Source organism: Colossoma macropomum, unplaced genomic scaffold, assembly GCF_904425465.1.
Source record: "Colossoma macropomum unplaced genomic scaffold, Colossoma_macropomum, whole genome shotgun sequence".
NCBI lineage: Eukaryota > Metazoa > Chordata > Actinopteri > Characiformes > Serrasalmidae > Colossoma > Colossoma macropomum.
The window spans coordinates 38,626,794-38,645,321 of NW_023494805.1; the positions used below are offsets into that span (position 1 = coordinate 38,626,794).

At 40.7% G+C, this 18,528-nt stretch overlaps 2 protein-coding genes across 3 annotated transcripts in view; both read left to right on the plus strand.

Moving 5' to 3' along the window:
* Positions 1–14,404, plus strand: part of usp33 (ubiquitin specific peptidase 33) — a 58,574-nt gene extending 44,170 nt beyond the window's left edge. The window contains exons 19-24 of the mRNA XM_036596266.1: positions 420–589; positions 5,825–5,906; positions 5,984–6,092; positions 9,565–9,667; positions 11,689–11,757; positions 13,000–14,404. Of these exons, the coding sequence (XP_036452159.1) occupies positions 420–589; positions 5,825–5,906; positions 5,984–6,092; positions 9,565–9,667; positions 11,689–11,757; positions 13,000–13,157 (691 nt within the window). The 3' untranslated portion in view covers positions 13,158–14,404. The remainder of the gene's footprint in view (positions 1–419; positions 590–5,824; positions 5,907–5,983; positions 6,093–9,564; positions 9,668–11,688; positions 11,758–12,999) is intronic.
* Positions 14,405–17,115: 2,711 nt separating this feature from the next.
* Positions 17,116–18,528, plus strand: part of zzz3 (zinc finger, ZZ-type containing 3) — a 38,703-nt gene continuing 37,290 nt past the window's right edge. Inside the window, exons 1-2 of one of the 2 annotated variants that reach the window (XM_036596406.1) lie at positions 17,135–17,204; positions 17,885–17,939. The gene's annotated coding sequence lies outside the window, so the exon portion shown is untranslated. Of the gene's footprint in view, positions 17,205–17,884; positions 17,940–18,528 lie in introns of both variants that reach the window. The other variant, XM_036596404.1, reaches the window with a different exon arrangement.

Consider the following 18,528-nt stretch of genomic DNA (forward strand, 5'->3'; position numbering starts at 1 on the left):
TTTACAAAAATAGTTTAAAAAATCAACGTTTATTCCTCGCTGTTCTGCTTAATCAAACAGAGTAAAGTTGGCTCAGACAGACTTTGGTAGGAAATGCCTCTGTGTCTCCACCCATACTGGCGAAGTGTTTGTGATTGTGTGTTTAAACCGGGCTAAAATCACACAGTTTGTTCTTAGTGGGACTAAAGCGGAATGTTTAAACTGACCTACAGCTTTATACCATCTAATACCAGCATCGGTAGCAATGCATCCCTAGTTTAGAGGATAAAAACCCCCATCTGAGAGTGTCTGAGAGTGATTAGTGTTGAAGTGACATTTGGTTACATTGTGTTAAGGGAGAAATGTGTGTTTTCATTGAAATATTCTCGTAAGCATGGACGTGAGCACGTTCAGTCCTCTGACACGGTCTTATGTCACAGGAAGAGCAACGAGGAGGCCCAGAAGGAGAGACGGAGGGTGACGGCGCTGCTCAACATGATGGAGCCCAGCCTACTGCAGTTCTACATCTCACGCCAGTGGCTCAACAAGTTCAGGACCTTCGCTGAGCCTGGACCCATCTCCAATCACGACTTCCTGTGCGCTCACGGAGGTGAGGATTCAGCTGCATCAACTGTGTAATGCCATAATGATCATAATACTTAATAGAGGATGCACTAGGGCTGCATTATTAATAGTATTTTTTATTGTTATGATAATATGAAATTCAGTGAAGAGCACATTGTTAAAGGCTGCGATAACAGATCCAATAATCTTACACACTCACAGTGGCAGAGTGACATAATTAGATGTAATTAAATTGGTGGGTACATAGTTACAGGAGCCATGTCTAATATTGCCACGATACACATTCGGTGTGCCTCAATTAAAGGGCTGTTGCTAGGTAGAGCAGCGAAGGTGCAGCATCCTTAGCAGCAGCTGTGTGCAGAGGGGCCTTCCTTTCCTTCTAGCACCAAATGATATGGTCTATCAGGGATTCGCAGCTGCCGCTGTGTCATAACTCCTGACCATGGGTCAGCTGTGAGGCTTAGGTTTGATAGGAAGTGAGAGTTGAAGAACACACCCATTGAAATGCAAAGAGAGAGGATTTTTTTTTTTGAAAAAACAAACTGAAATTAAATGAGGGAAACGGGTGGAGAGACTCCTAACCACAAAGTGCCAATTGCAGTTGAACCATACAAATTAGACATCGTTGTTTATAACGTGGCTGCCGTCGCTTTCCAGTCAGCTGTCGGTCAAGTTCAGATTCAGCTTTGGCCAGTGATGTTATCCTGCTTTCACAATTTTTTAAATTTTATTTTAACAGCTTCGTTTTGGGTTCAGCTGTAGCTCGTTGTTTGCCATTTTCGCTACAGTATTAACCTGGTAACACCTGCTATAAATCCTGTATTCATGATGCTTTACAAATGCATTTTAAGGTGTTATATGGCATGCATAATACCTTTCAAGCCTGTTTCTTTATGTATTTGCTCATAAACTGTAATTACATGCACTTTATAAAGCGAGAGAATACAAATTTATAGTGTTGGGCTTCATAACACATTATATATCCGCTCATTAGAACACTGTAAGCATGAATCTTATAATGCTAACAAGGTTCTGGTGTTTTCCTGTATAACAGCCAGACCCACCACCGTATTTAAGTTGTTACGAACTTAGCTCAAGTAAAGCTGCTTTTGAGCATTTTTTGTAATGTTAATTAAAAAAAAACATAACTTTTATAGGTAGTGAGAATTTGACAGAATAATTTATTTTTTACTAACTGGTAACTGAACAGATATTATTAATGCATTACAGAATCTGATGTTATGGAAGTCATATACTTTCTAAAGTGTTACACATTGTAATTTAAAGTACTTAAGAGCAGTTATACAAGCTTATGCCTGGTGTTATAAGCTGATATGTATGCCATATAATGCCTTATTAATGCATTTATTAAGCATTATGAAAACAGGGAGCATAGGAAGTGTTACCATTAATCCTGTACCTTACAGGTTTTAATTAAATGTGAGCGAAACTGCTGACAATTTTGCTCAGCAGTGCTTAAAATATAGCTGGTCGTCTATATTAACGACAGGACACTCATTCCTAACATCTTTTGCAGCGAATTTATTTGGTAAGCTGGTGCTAATTTTTTCAACAAAAGGGGGCAACATGCATTTAAAAACAAATTATCCCACAAACTGGCTGGCTCTGCCCCATTTTCGTTATAGTTTGCGACACAGAGGCTCATGGGAGTTCAAGGCTGAAAAGGATACATCAGTGCATCGTCAGAGTTCGTCCAGAAGAAGGACGCATTTCTCGGCCACATTTCAAGGATGCTTCGTGTTCTTTTAAAATGGGACAGTGTTCGTGACGTGGCTGAAACCCTGTGAAATGAGACACAGCCACAGTCATATTTTGGCATCATGCTATCACGATACATTGTTACACTCCGACTGCGTGTCACAACAAACGTGCATCACTACTTGATGCACATAACTGAAGATACAGTATATAATGGGGAAAAGAATCTTGGTGTGTCCTTATTAGTGTCTGTTTTTTGGGTAAATAGTTCCATCAGTTAAACTTCTTTATGCACTGTATTTTTTCAGAATAATTCTGAAACACACCAAAATAGTGAAATTGTGAAATTTGAGATTTCATTATGCATTAAATTCCTGTAAATTAACTGTGTCGCTACATATTAAGGCACATTCTGTGAGCACTTTATGTGACATGGACATTTGTTGGATCAGATGAGTCTCTTCATTCATCCAAAACACCCACAGAAGCTCTTCTGCAACAGTGAATGGTCAGAATCCTCACAGCAGCACTGTGATTGGTCAGGGGACTCACTTGCATATTGCAGCTTCTGCTGTATCAGTACTGCGAAGGCCAACATTGTAATGATTAATAAGTGATATATTCTGTGGCTGTTTTTTTCCAACGATCTAACCACTGTTTCCTCGGCCACGACCCTAACCGTGACATTAGCCGAGCCAATCTCAGATCATCGTGGAGCGGCGCTTTCTGCCAACTGTGTAAGGGCCAGGAGGGCAAGGCCTATTCACTTCCTCTCGGCTGATTGTGTTTATTTTCCCTCTCTTCCTCTTTCTTTTAAAGGCAGCTGAGCAGTGATTGCAGAGGGCAGGGCGTAAATCAGAACGCTTTAAAAGAGCCTTTGCCTCTGCCTGCTCTGATTCTTGCAGTGATTTGAGTTTAAGAGGAACAGAGGAAAAGAAGCTGTTGCCAGGAAGACGACAGTAGAGGCATATCATAGTTCTTAGTGAAATGAACTCAAAGCTTAGAAGAATATATAGGTTTTTAGGACACTTGTGTTTATTCTGTAGTATTATGTTGAATATGGTCTTTACTTTTGTTCATTGTTTATGGATTACAGCGTCATACAGTGTCAGAAACCACATACGCAAGTCTATTTGATGTTAATTAATAATTTCACGTTTTTGAGGCAAGTGTGTGATGACTAGGCCTGCGTTTGCACAGTGCTAATTGGTGGGGTATAAGTTTCCAGCCACATTAGCCTTAAAGCTTCTGTGCAATCTAAAGAGGCAGACTTCAGACATAACGTCTTTCCTGCTCGACTACATTTGGGGGTGAGAGAAGAGCTGTGTAAATCTGCTTTTTCACAAAACTATCGCTTTAAAGTGCGAAACGTAAATAATAACTCATTTTCCTTCCATACTGTGCCGTATTTCTGAGTGAAACACTATTAATGAGGGGGTCCCTGAGCTAGCTGAGCATCTCCTCTCGTTGATGGGTTGGGGTGCTGAAAGGGGTGCACGGTGACAAACACCAAACACAGAAGAATAATTACCGCTACACTTGCATAATTGAGATGAAATTTGTTGTGCCTCTGTGGTAAACCAGCTTCTTCTTGCATATTGTCGCTGTCCAATGAAAACCATGTATCTACATTTTTGTCGATTTTCGATTTTCTATATCATTTCAACATACCAACTGTCCTTTACGCTATGTGAATTTCATGATGAATGGGCCAGTAGAAATGCTCTAAAATCACTTGAGATAAAACCTTTTTACATTAACTTACATTGAAAGGTAAGAGAGTTTTTACCTTCTCCTGCAAAATTACTGTTTTAGAGATACTTGTTTTTCTTTGGACAGCAATGATATATTACATACAGCCGAAATATCAGAAAATTATTAGTCATTCATTTTCAAATAAGAAAATGTGTGAGTTAGGAGTCACATCAGACGTGTTTTGTTATTACTCCGTTTAAAGACTCTCTTAGACACTATGTAAGTGTTGGGGATTTGGAGACCTCTCTGGTGGAAATGTGTAACTGCACGCAATGCCCCCGAAGAACATTTTGTTACATAGGTGGTGCTTCGCACCCCTTCCCCATGTGGATAGATCTGGTAAAACTCTGGTAAACTCAGTCAAAAATTGGTGGAGGACATGAGTGAATTATCGATTATCTATAACTATTGTTGTCATATGTTCATTAGTGTAATGTTGATTTTTGCATTTGCGACCTATGAATCGAGCCAGACCTTCTTTTTGAGCCTGTGCGTGTGACATAAATACATACATATATGACATGGTCCGAAAAAAATCCCACGAAATCCAACCTGACGCCTCTGATTTTTAAATTATTATTTCAGGCTTTACAGGGCGACTCGCAGCAGCTCAGGCTCACCATATATTTAGCATGTCTTTTCTCCTGATTCTGTAATGCTGCTGCCTTCATTCTTGCATAGTGCAGCTTTAAACAAAACAATAAGCTCTTTTCAATCCAGATTGCCCACTGTTTGAGCTCACTGGCTCACAAAAAGTCACAGTGCACCCAACAATAAACAGCAGCTGTGTACGTCTTTTATACAGCGATATAAAATATGGTAGAGCACAGAAAGCTCTGGGGCCAGATTCATGAAAAAACTGGCAAAGGTTCTTAAGACAAACACTGGAGTTCATACGAATGTTCTTAAATGCAATTCTCAAATTATTCTCGAAGTTCTCAAATAATCTTTTCAGAAAATCTTAATTATTTTCTTAAGAAAATCTTCATCGTTTTCTTTCGTGGTGCATTTTACCCCATACCATTAACGACACAAAATACATTTTGAATTTAACTGTTGTTTCTGTTATTTAGTTTAATCCACTCAGAGGAGCAAAATGGAGAAAAAACATCAAACCAAGTATAAAAAAAATTTGGGCAAACAAGAATTACAGCTGATAGTGGAAGAAACAGCCAACAGGAAAAAAAACCTCATTGGAAAATATGATAATTGTGGGGTGACGGACGAGAATTTACATGATCACCTCATCAGCTCTTGCAGCCTGAGACGAATGTGGTTAAGCAAGGTTACCGCAAGGTTAAAACATTTAAGAACATAATGTTTTAGTGTTTTAATGTTCTTAGAATTATTCCTAAGAAAATAGTTAATAAAATAAGAGAATTCATAAGAAGTGATTTGAAGAATAACAATTTCTCATAGCTTTTTTCTTAAGAATGAAGTTAATCAAAAACACATTTAAGAAGATTTTCTTTCTTAAGACACTTTATTGAATCCGGCCCCTGATTCCACAAGCTGACACCAGCATGGATGTGAACGCACTGCAGATGTAAAGAAGTTGAAAAGAAACATCATCAAAGTCTCTGAATGTGGCGCTGGCGAGACCTTCAGTTGGATAGGGTTAATTAATATGACAAATTGTGCTTAATATAAGCAGGGATTCATATTAATAACTAACAAGGTAAAAAGGTCAGTTTTTGTTTCAGGTCTGCTTTGATGAGCTCTCCAGTTCCAGCATTCTCCTGTGATGGAAGTTGAGAAAATGTAATACTTGTTTTTACTTTGTCAGGTGTGCCGCCACATAAGGCCACATACATCGACGACCTCGTTCTCATGCTCCCCCAGAATGTTTGGGACCACCTGTACAGCAGGTAAGCTGCGACCGTAACGTTTTATATATCAGTGTGTTCGACTGGAGCGAGTTCTGACCACTGGTGCTCTGCTTTAGATATGGAGGAGGCCCTGCTGTCAACCACCTGTACGTCTGCCACACCTGCCAGACGGAGATTGAGAAGCTGGAGAAGCGCCGCAAAAACGAGCTGGACATGTTCGTCCGGGTAAGTAATTTCTTTTGAAAAGGAAAGAAAGCTTTTGTGGGTCAGTGACAAGCAAGGCTTTCAAAATGATTTAAAATGACTTTTCTTGCTTAAGTTATACTTATTAAAAAGCATATGATTTGCATTTTTGTGTTTGTGTTTGTATTTGATATTTGTTTTATAGATTTTATAATGGTCTAACGAAATTTTAAACTGGATCATCAAGGAGTGCATTTGCATGCACTTAATAATCCGATAACCGCAGAAAATCAGATTTTGTCAGTAGTCATATCAATGCGTTTACATCCACTTGAGTAATCAGATAATGGGGAAACTCCTGGTCTACACGAGTCAGGCAGTAATCGGATTTCTGCTTTGCAACCAGCCAATAAACTCACAGAAGAAGACGAGATGTAAATGTAACGTAAGCGTTTTTTTAAAACATCGAGTCACTTTAACTGAAAATATGAACATACATCATCTAGAAGATGAAGAATGTTTAAATCCTTCATTTCGTCAAGCATGTATTTGGTTTCAGCGCCTTGCGGCGACGCTGCTCACCGCCGTCTGTTCCCGCACATGCGCAGACTTAGAAAACCGAAAGAAATCTGAGTAAGAGTTTACATGCACTGAGAAATCTGACTACTGAGCTAAAATCCAGCTCTCTTTATCGGATTTCTTAATCAGATTTCTAGACCTTACTCTGATCTAAGAAATCGGAGTTTGCTGTTTACATGACCATTTGAATAATCGGATAACCGCAGAAATCTGATTATAGGATTATTAAGCGCATGTAAACGCACCACTCAGAAAATGTCACGTGGCTTAACCAGACATTACAAAAAAAATTACATTTTCAAGTTATTTACCAGTATGGAAAATATGCATAAATTAGTCCTTGTACCTGGACACCCATACAAACCTTTGGAAGTAAATAAACCTTTAAAATAATTTAATAGGAAAATAATGGACGTGGACACTAAGAATGCACATCGTTATTCACCCTTATACAGTGGATACAGTTGGGGAAAAAAGCCTGTGAAACTGGTGGAATTATATAGATTTCTGCTTGCAGGCCTCCTGCAATGTGATCTGATTTTCATCAAAGTCATAATAATAAATGATGGTATTATTTAATAAACGAACCATAGAATATTTTATAGTGCTTTATCATTACTGAACAAATGGTTTAAACAAGGTCATTGATGGGAAGAGCACCTCAAGGATACTGACCTTGTAAAGATTGGAGTCTTTTGGTTCTGGTTTTTTGCTCTTCGCAAGAGAATTCTGTTCAAGTGCAGTATGGCCTGATGTAAAGAGGACTCAAAGGACAGAAAAGACGCTGAGGCTCATAAAACTGGAAAGGATTTCAGAAGGATTCTTACACAGCTTCTAATGGTTTGCACTCGGGCAAGATAGTTTACAAATGAAGGAAATTCAGCAATGTTGCTATTCCCCCTAGGAGTGGGCGTCCAACAAAGGTCAGTGCAAAAGGCACGAACGGTTTGCGGTCATTGAAGGAGGCATTTCTACGGTGGAATATCAGGGCATCTGCCTTTGAGATAAAACTCAAAAGCGGATGGGCCACACAACTCGAAAATGATTCGAAACTCAGGAGTAAATCAACAGCAAAGTGGCTCAAACAGGAAATTCTGTATTTGAGTCAAAACCCAAACTGACCTTTGAAATGCTCTGTGATCTAAATGATCTAAAACAGTTTTGTATTGGGATTAGGCTAAAACACCTCCTAACCACAGGGCAGGAATGATGAGCATATCATCACTTTAACACAAAAAACATCTCCATTTTTGTTGTTGTTTACTTTTTTGCATAATTTGAAAACTCCAGTTACCCTTTGCTTTGGATAAACGATTGATAATGAAGAGACCAACAGAAACGGTCCAAAATTACTAAAAATTCTTGTTACACTAGCCACGTTTACATGCAGCCTAATAATCCATTAATAATCTGACTAATAGCTCACTGGGAATAGAATACGTCCATGTAAACACCTCAATCGGAATAGTCTAGTCCAGCTAAAGCCATTTGGAATACAATTTCTTTCTGATTGAACAAGGTGGGTAATCCTGTAAATAATCTGTTAAATAGAAGAATAATATCTGTGTAAACGCCTGTATCTGATTACATTCCCAATCGGAACGTTTAAGTCCGTTCTGATCATGTTCGTCGCTTCATAGTGAAAGTTTATAACGTTCAACATGGAGGAGCAGAAACTGGTCTGCAGAGGAGACGAAGTTTATGCTCTGATCTTTAAAAGACGGCGGTGGGACGGACGTCCAGCTTATGTGTCTCAGAACACGACGTCTTCCTCTCGGCCTTCTTTAATGAGGACATGTGAAGGATGGTTTCCTGAGTCTGACATCATTTTAAAGCAATCAAAAACAGTAGCACTGCTCACTGCTGCTCATCTCACTCTGACTGGACTCACGTGATGCTGGTTGTCATGGTAACTTCAACACTACACAGTTCTCTACGCATGCGTGTAATTTGGATCTGATTACTTGTAGTGAGCATGTAAACAGAGATTTTCCATCAAGTTGTTGAGTAGAGTGAGAATAAATACCTCAGTCTAAATCTGTAATCGGAATGTATTCAATCGGATTGGCAAAAATGTTTGCGTTTAAACACAGACACTGAAAGGTAAGAATGTTTTTCCTTCTCCTGTGAAGTTGCCGTTTTGGGGATACAATGCTTTTTTCCAACTGTGATGATATACAGAAATTTATTGGTAATAAATAATGATCTTAATCCAGTGTTTCCCTACTGTAGCCCTGCCCTGCACATTTTAGCGTCATTCTGCTCTTACATGTTCGACCCCTGGCCACATGTATTCAAATATTTTTGAAAACATAATTGCTTCTGTGCATCTGACGTCCTGAGCCGCCGGGCCTGTATACACGTGTTGGAATGCATTTGATCACATTCGAATAAATCACGCTCAGTGTGAGAAAAGGGGCTTTTTATGAAAATCAGATCAAATTCTAAGAGACTTTCATGCAGAACTCCAGCAGTTCCTATGGGTTTTGTTCACTCATGTACCATGTCTTCTAATTATATTATAGTTATAGCTGGTCTGCTTTCTAAGGATGGGTGGGTCTCATACTTGCATTTCCTCTACCCTCCTCCCACCACCTCACCATTCTCACAAGCAACACTCAGAAGCCCCCAAACTAACTGTTATTATTAATTTATGAGAACATATGCACTTTCAGGTACTGCCTCTCAACCCAGCTGAAGGGAAAAAAAGAAGCTATGCAGAGGAAATAGATTTCTTTCTTTCTTACTTCATTTCTCTTTCATTTAGCTCAATTCCTTCCTCTCTCTCGTGCTAAAAGGTGGGCGTACTTTACAAGAGCCAATAAATCTTGGTGTTCGTGGAGACATGTGCCTTTTCTTTTCTCCCTTTCTTTCTCACGACTCAAACTGACTAGCGATTTATTTCTTTATTTGTCTTTTTCTTCATTGTGTGTAGCTGAATAAGGCCTTCCAGGAGGAGGAGTCTCCAGTGGTTATTTACTGCATCAGCATGCACTGGTTCAGAGAATGGGAGGCTTTTGTCAAAGGCAAAGACAATGGTGAGTATTTACCACAGCACAGTCCCCCACCCTCATCATGCGTGCTCTGGTAATAACATGCTAGAAACTGGAATAATGAAGATCATATGTATGGAAGACCCCAAATTATATACTCTACAGGCCAAATGCATGGAAGCAAGCAGTGATTTTCCTCTACAAACACTCTAGAATTAAGGCATTTTATGAACAGCCGACACAGCACAATATACTTATTGTTCCAGAATATTCCATTTGTGTTGCAGTGCTGTATTCTTGTGCTCATTGGAAGTTTGTACACACCAGATGGTCCAAAATATAAATATCCTGCTTTTTTTCTTTATATAGTTAAAAGCACATAGATAACTTGCACTCACTGAGCACTTTATCAGAAACACCTGTACACTTACTCATTCATGCAATTATCTAATTAGCCAGTCATGTGGCAGCAGTGCATAAAATCATGCAGATACAGGCCAACCGCTTCAAGTGATGTTTACATCAACCATCAGGATGTGATCTCAGTGATTTTGACTGTGGCAAGATTGTTGGTGGCATAAGGGCCGGTCTGAGTTTTTCTGTACCTGCTGATCTCCTGGGGTTTTCACACACACCAGCCTCTCAAGTTACTCAGAATGGTACAATAAGAAAACATCCGGTAGTTCTGAGGAGGGGAACGCCTTGTTGATGAGAGAGGTCAGTGGAGAATGGCCAGACTGGTTCGAGCTGACAGAAAGGCTATAGTAACGCAGATAACCACTCTGTATTTGTAGTGAGCAGAAAAGCACCTCAGAATGCACACGTCAAATCTTGAGGTGGATGGGCTACAACAGTCAAAGACCATGTCAGGTTCCAGTCCTATCAGCCAAGAACAGAAATCAGAAGCTGCGGTGGGCACAGGCTCACTGAAACTGGACAGCTGAAGACTGGAAAAAACGTAGCCTGGTCTGATGAATCATGATTCCTGCTGAGGCACACAAACGGTCAGGTCAGAATTTGCCACCAACAGCATAAATCCATGGACCCAACCTGCCTGTGTCAGCAGGACAGGCTAGTGGAGGTGGTGTAATGGTGTAGGACATGTTTCCTAGGCGCACTTTGGGCCTGTTAATACTAATCAATCATCGCTTAAATGCCACAGCATATTTAAGTACTGTTGCTGACCATGTGCATCCCTTAATGGTCACAATTTACCATCTTCTGGCTACTTCCAGCATGATAATGCACCACGTCACAAAGCAAAAGTCAACACAAACTGGTTTCATGAACATGACAGTGAGTTCAGTGTTCTTCAGTGGCCTTCCCAGTCACTGGATCTGAATCCAGTAGAGCACCTTTGGGGCAAGGTAGAATGGGAGATTGGCAGCATGAAATTGCAGGAATGGCATGTTGCAGGCATGTTAAAATGGACGAGAATCTCAAAGGAACGTTTTTAAACATCTTGTGGAATCCACCACAAAGAATTGAGGCTCTTTTGAGAGCAAAGAGAGGCCCTACCCAGTGTTAGTGTGTCCTAACAAAGAGCTTGGTGAGTGTAGAAGCACATCAGATATACTTTTTCAGTCACTGCCAAGTTTACTTGTTTTCACTGGCGTCACATCTGGTAAACCTGTGTGTCGTCTAAAATCCAGATTTTCCCATTTGTAAATTTGACTTTGTCGGCTATTTAAGTGCAATTTGCAAGTCAGAAAATTTCCCAGTTTCTGACATCTCTTGAACATAACATTAATGGAGGATCAGGTGGGCTTGATCAGAGTTGCAATAAAACTAGGAGCTAAACTCATTACCCGTCACTTACTGCACACATGGTTGCTTCACAATAGCAATAGCAATAAACCCTTTGTATTAAACACATTACTGTCTGTCATATCTTGGAAAAATAGTTTGTCTGTACAAAGTTAACTTTGAAGAGCCTCCTTAGAATTTTTTCATAAATACTTACTTGTAATCGGTAATTATGCTGTACTGAAATCATGATTCTTAAGACTTGAAAAAATATTGTGATGGAAGATTCCCTCTGTTAATGTTTTTATTATTTTTTTCAGATCCACCAGGACCAATTGACAACTCAAAGATCGCTGTGAATAAGAATGGGCACATCACACTTAAGCAAGGTAACATTCTTCATTAGGAATGAAGGGGTGTCATCATAATTTATGATTGAGGAAACAGAAAAAGGGTATTTTTATGCTGCATTTTTATGCTAATAACATTAGCAAATTCTATGCAAAGTGAATTATAAAAAGAGCAGTCGACACAACTTACCATTCTAGCTTACATTCTTCTTGTCATTTAATAGAACTTGGTGACATTATTCTCACCTGGAAGAGTTAAGAGTTTGCTGCATTGTGTTTCTGTGGTCTGTCGGTTTCTCAATAATGTTGATTTTAACTGCAGGTGTTACCAAGTAAACAAACATTACTTGCAGCTGATCACCAAGGACACATGTTAATACCAAGTGTGAACGGGGCCTTTCTGAGTCACTGACTGACTGACTGATACCAATAGTTGAAATGTGCATGCTGCAGGTTTTGCTATACACCACTAAATGAAGTGACCACATATTCATAACCCAAATTTAGAGCTAACATATTAATAACAAAAGAAACCTGGACTGGTGACCTGTCCATGGGTTTCCTGCCTTCCGCCAAATGACCGCTGGGATAGGCTACAGCTCCCCCCATGACCCAGGAGGATAAGTGGTTTAGAAGATGGATGGAGAAACCAGAAATCACATTCATTTTAATATGTTATGCAGGGATGTTGCCACATTTCCAAAAGTGGTGGGACAAAATTTATTTAAAAAACACGAAATAAAGTGTGCAAGTGAAACCAGCTGTGTGACTGACAAATGACAGAATTCTCTGCGTAACAAAGGACAAGTGGGCCGCTGACTAACTAACTAAAACTAACTTTCAGCACTACATACAGCATATTTTATGGCGATAATAATATAATGTCCCAATAAACTTGTTAATAAACACTGTATGTTTGGGAACCTGTGAGTTTGCTGGCTTCTGCCAATGTCCTTCTGTTTTAAAGGAGAAGACAGTTCACTGGTTGAAAAATGAATGAGTGTTCAACTTGGCATCTGTTTACAGGAAAAGACCCTTGCGCTTGAATAAAAAAGAGCTTGACCGCTTGTTGGTAAAGCCGCAAGCCCCCCCATTAGGAAATTCTCAGCAGTATAAGCAGCATTATGTAGCAGTTTTTCACTGTTTTAGGTTAGGATTAAGCCACCAAGCCCTAATACATGAACATTAAGTGCAGAAATCATCTTACAGGCTGTAAAATTAGAGCTAGAAACCAGATGGGTCTTAATGGGTTTTATTCACGAATGGTTTCCTTCTCAACAGGTGCCGATTCGGGGCAGATTTCCGAGGAGACCTGGAACTTCCTCCACTCCATCCACGGTGGCGGGCCGGTGGTGACAGTGCGGCCGAGCGTCAGCCACCAGGAAGCGGACACCTCCCAGGCCGAGGAGAAGATCGAAGTGGAGACGCGCAGTGTGTAGCAGAATCAAACTGCTGCCCTTTAATAGGGGACTGGAAAACATCTGTTATTTTGCACTTGACTCTTTCTTGTCTCTCAAGCATTCGAGCAAAGGGCCTGACCATGCCTTCACTCACCCCTCACTACGAGCAGACACCTCTACCACAGTCTTGATTCCCTACGCGAACCATTCCTACCGCAGAGAAGTGGAATAAATGTGTCTCAGAATACGCTTCATGTTTGTATATACAGCACTGTCTGTCCACATTCTGTCTGCACTGTTGACTAGTTAGGCTTAAAGGAGCGATAAGTGAAACTTCCCTTATACATTATCAAAGATGTAATATTGTGCAAGTGAGTCTTTCTGATTGGATGAAAAGCAAGAGTTCCCTCCTACCAACCCCTCGAGTCCAGCGAACCATGAAAACGCCTCTTATCGCTCCTTTAAGGTAGAATCTTGGAAAAACACCTTTTTGAGTTTTACGTGCAGCCGAGGACATTACAAATGTATCGTGACCAAATAGAGAAGAATCGTCAGTGAGTTATGTAGGTGAAGAATTCCAATACGTCGTACTGTGCTTGTCGTCCGGTTTTAAAAAGGAAAACGTCCGCCTTAGCGAACGGACGCTTCAGCGTTCCGCCTGAGATTACGAAGGGATCCGAAGCACTAAATAGTCTCAGGAAAGGACATTTATTTCTTTCTGTTTTTGCACTGTTTCCGTAGGCCTCCAGCGCTGCATGCTCCGATACTGATGTCCGATTTATATCTGAATGTACTAGTACTTAACGAACACAGAGTTTCCTGCGTTGTATGTTATTTATTCCAGAAGAGGTAATGTGATTTACTATAATGTTTATATCTTTATTTTTTTTTAATTCGGCAAGCCAAACCCGATCTGAAGTGCATGCTGATAGGAGAGATGTGATTTTTAGGCCGAAGCTCCACTCTATTTGCATGTAGATGCAGAGCTGCTCTAGAAGAACCAGGCGCACATTTAAAGCCGTCTCGTTTAAAATGTATGTAAAAAAAAATGACACATGGATCAACTACAGCTGTTTAAAGTTCGAGGCATTATTTTCTGTATATAATGGCATGATTGATTTATTATTTTTTCTTTCTTTTTTTTATTTTCAATGCGCATCGACTGAAACAACGACAGGTGTATCTGTGATTTTTGAATGCTGTACTCAAAGAATGATTCCCAAACACGTCTGTCAGTTGGTTTTGGTTGGCCGAAAAATTAAACCCAAAATTATTCAGTGGAAAAATTAATGAGTGGTTTCAGTCATTCGTCATTTTGGTTAAATGCTTACATCTGTGATCAGTTTAATTTGCCAGTTGAAGGGGAACTCCACCGATTTTTCCTCTAATTCAGTGGTTAGGATGTACACAAAGTCATTCAAGAGGGGTTTGATGTGAAATGCTCCGTCTAGAGAAACATACAGAGTTAATATTGTTCACAGTGGTGGTGATAGGAACCAGACGTCTGACGTGAATACTCAGCCTGATGTCTGAGACATTGTTTTATGATGATTTTGAGAAAGTGTTAAAAAACCAAGAAGTCCCCAAAGAAAACTTCTTTTTAGGTTTTCTGCTATTTTACCATCATCAGCTTTACATATAAAAACTCGGAAGACACATGTAGGTTCACTGGTGGTTTTGGATAAACTCTCAAAACAAAAGGCACTAAACTGTCACTGGGGCAGTGCCCCTCTTGTTGCTGGGGTGGTTCTCTCAAGGGTACATCTCAGTACCTTTAGTCAGGGAACAGAATTGTACCGTAATCCCCTGGAATTATATTTTCCACACACCCCGTCTCGTCTCCAGGCTTTTTATTTTATTGTTCTGTTTTAAAACATTCGGTTATGAAAAGGTACAAATATGGTTTGCAATTGGACCTTAAAACCACTGTTGTACCTTTTGAGGGAACATTTACATCGTTTGTACCTTGATGAACGAAAATGTACCTTTATTTCTAAAAGTGTAGTAAATAAAATGGTTATTCCAGACATTGCGACCCCTGGTTCCCATCACAACCACTGTAAAGAAACTCACGTTGATACATTTCTCCCAAAAGCAGATTTTCATTTTAAGCCTCTTTGAATGACTTTGAATCTCAGCTACTGCATTATGAAGAGATTCTGAAAGTTGGGTGGAATTCCTCTTTAAGGGTGTGGTTATAGGGAACTGTCTAAGCCTACATTATGGTTCACTCACTCAGCACGTTAACTGATTAACTGATCTGCTGTTTATTAAGCTGAGAAACATTAGTTGAGAACCTGCCAGCAAACAGATTGTACATTTGCTCTTTAGTTCGGACTCCTGGTCCCATCATTACACTGGCAGGTTAGTCTTTATTTTTTCACTTAGGTACTTTGTCTGACTTATTTAGTGCAAAAATATCAGTGAAAACCAGGAGAGACACAAAACTGGTTGGTGCAGTGATTAACCTGATAGGGCTGAACTTGGATACATGTTAAAAACAAACAGGAACCAGACCAGGATCTTTCGTACATGTGCTAGACTTACATTTATCATTACATTATTACTCTATATAGTATTTCTAATGTTTCTCATTGCCAGGGTTCTCAGTGAAGTGGAACTGGCTTTCATTAAAGGAACAGTCCACCAAATAATCCTCCTGGGTTCTTCAAGGGTTCCTTAGTAAAGGCAATGATTCTATATAGAACCACAAACACGCAAAGATCCATATGCATGCTTAAAAGGTTCTGTGCATGTTGAAATTGTTCTTCAGATCGATGGAGAATGTGTTGTTTATGGTTCTACATAGAAGCTTTTCCAAAATCATTCTATATAGCACCAAAAGGGGTTCTTTTATTGTGACAATGTCAGGCTTGTAACAACACAAGAACCCTTTTTGGTGCTATAGAGAACCATATACAGCCCATTTTGGTTCTATGAAGCACCAGCTGGGATTCTGCTATTCTTACAATGTCAAGCTTGTAATAACAGAAGAACCCTTTTTGGTGCTATAGAGAACCATATACAGCCCATTTTGGTACTATAAAGCACCATGCAGTGGTTCTATATACAACTCTGTTCTAAACAGAACCATTGTCTTCACTAAAGAATCCTTAAAGAACCATCTTTTTTAAGTGTGCTTTTAAGCATGCTGAGAATGGTCCACCACTCAAATAACATCTGCTCAGTGGGGTTCCTGTGGGGGTCCTGACCATTGATGTGCAGAGTAAAAGGAGAGGGGGGGTGACCAATTAAGCAGATGGACTAGAGTCTGTAATAGTGGAACTACAAAGTGCTCCTGTATGGTCAGTGTAGCTGATAAAATGGACAATGAATGTAGATACAAGGTAGGGGCACACACTTAAAAAAGATGGTTCTTCAAGGGTTCTTTGGTAAAGGCAATGATTCTATATAGAACCATGAACACACAAAGAACTATTCCATGCTTAAATGGGTCTTTCCATGGTGCCGTGGTTCTTCAGATTGATGGACAGTGTATTGTATATGGTTCTACACAGAACCTTTTTGAAAATGGTTCTATATACCACCTACTGTTACTACTATGTCAAGCTTTTAACAAGAGAAGAACCCTTTTCGGTGCCATGTACAGAACATTCTCCATCCGTCTGAAGAACAATCTCACCAATTAACAATTTTCAGCATTAAATGGTTCTATATATAACCATTGCCTTTACTAAAGAACCTCTGAAGAGCCATAGAATGGTCCACCACTCTAACACCTGCTCAGTGGTGGTCCTGACCATTGATGAACGGGGTGAAAGGAGAGAGGGGGTAACAAACTGGACTACAGTCTGTAATAGTAGAACTACAAAGTTCTCCTATATGGTCAGTGTAGCTGGGAAAATGGACAATGAGTGTAGAAACAAGGTGGGTGTCCCTAATAAAGTGACCAGTACATGCACACAGTCTCAATTCAGTCTCTTTCCCACACACACACACACACACACACTCACTCACTCTCTCTCTCTCTCTCTCTCACACACACACACACGCACACACACTTCAGCTCAGTGGAGAGAAACATGGCAGCTGCCGACTGTGCAGCAGACGCTTTGCGGAAGTGAGGTAAGTACGATTCTCAAGCTTCACAAACCCTCAAATTATTCCCGTCCAAAAGTGTTCTCCACCTTCTGCTCTTCGCCCCTAAAAAGCACACAACACCTGAAAGAGGTGGCCCCGAGCATTAAAGCCATGCGACGCGGAAAAAAAGGCGTGAGGGAAAGAAAAGTTGAAACCATCGCTCGGCGGTTAGCCTAGCTCGCTAACGTGAAGCTTAGCGGCGAGCTAACAACAGTAGCCAGTTAAAGCTAAAGCTGGGCCCTTATTTTTAAAATAAACAAACCAAAAAATGTGTCCGCGCTTCACCTGTTGCTGCAGTCGGCTTACATTTTACAACAAACTGTTCGCTCATTCGTTAAAAAGCGATTCTCCGTTTGTTTATTTCAGTAAAAGTGCTGAAAGTGAGTGTGTTGATGCGACGAGGCTGAAGTCGGCTTCCTATCCGCCAGCTTGCTTGTTCGAATTCTCCCGTTCCACCTTAAATGATGCGGCGGTTACATTCGGGCGCCTCAGACGCCCGAATGTAGCCGCTGCAGCGTTTAAGGTGGAACGGGAGAATTCGAACAAGCAAGCTGGCGAATCGCGTTGATGCGCCGCTGAATGTGGTTAGCCGTGCTAGCCGTTGGGCTAAAGCGAGTTTTCGTGGCTCCTGTGTTTATTCCATTTATTTATTTATCTTTTTAAAGGTGGAAGACAGCTCGCTGAAAGCTGAAAGCAGCTCGGCTAACTTCTCATGACTGGGTGAGTTACAGTGAGGCACAGTTCAGTCACGTTTTTGGGGTTCATAGCGAAGTTTTTTGCGTTAAAGCGAGGTCTGCACGCTGTTTGTTTGTTGGTTGGCTGGCTGGTTGATTTTGTCTGCTGCTGCCGCCGTTGTGCTGCAGTTAGTTAGGTTAAGCGTTGTAGCCAGGCGAGTAACGTTGATGTTACGGGCTGCTTAAAAACCTTCAGCCCACACAGCTCATGTTTTCTCGGCTTGAGGAGGACTGTCGGGAGCGGAGCAGTGGCTCAGGGAGATTCCCCTCTCACATTTTCCGCGTTTTTGCTCGTTCATTTTGCTCAGTGATCGCAAAACCGAACACCCATGCTAACCTCCAGCTCCCCCGCGCCACCTCCACCGAGCCTGGCCGCAGTCTGAGCTCCGCAGCCGGCGAGCGGTTACCGCGCAAAGCCGTGGCCCCAGCACCGAGCCCAGGCCAGCCGACTAAAAGCAGGCGAGGAATCTTGATTTTTTTAAGTTCAGAAACTGGTAAAATGCGAAAAAGAGGCGGGTTAATGTGTTAATCTTTCGCAAACGAAGTGCAAATTGAACCCCGCTCCTCCTGCCTGC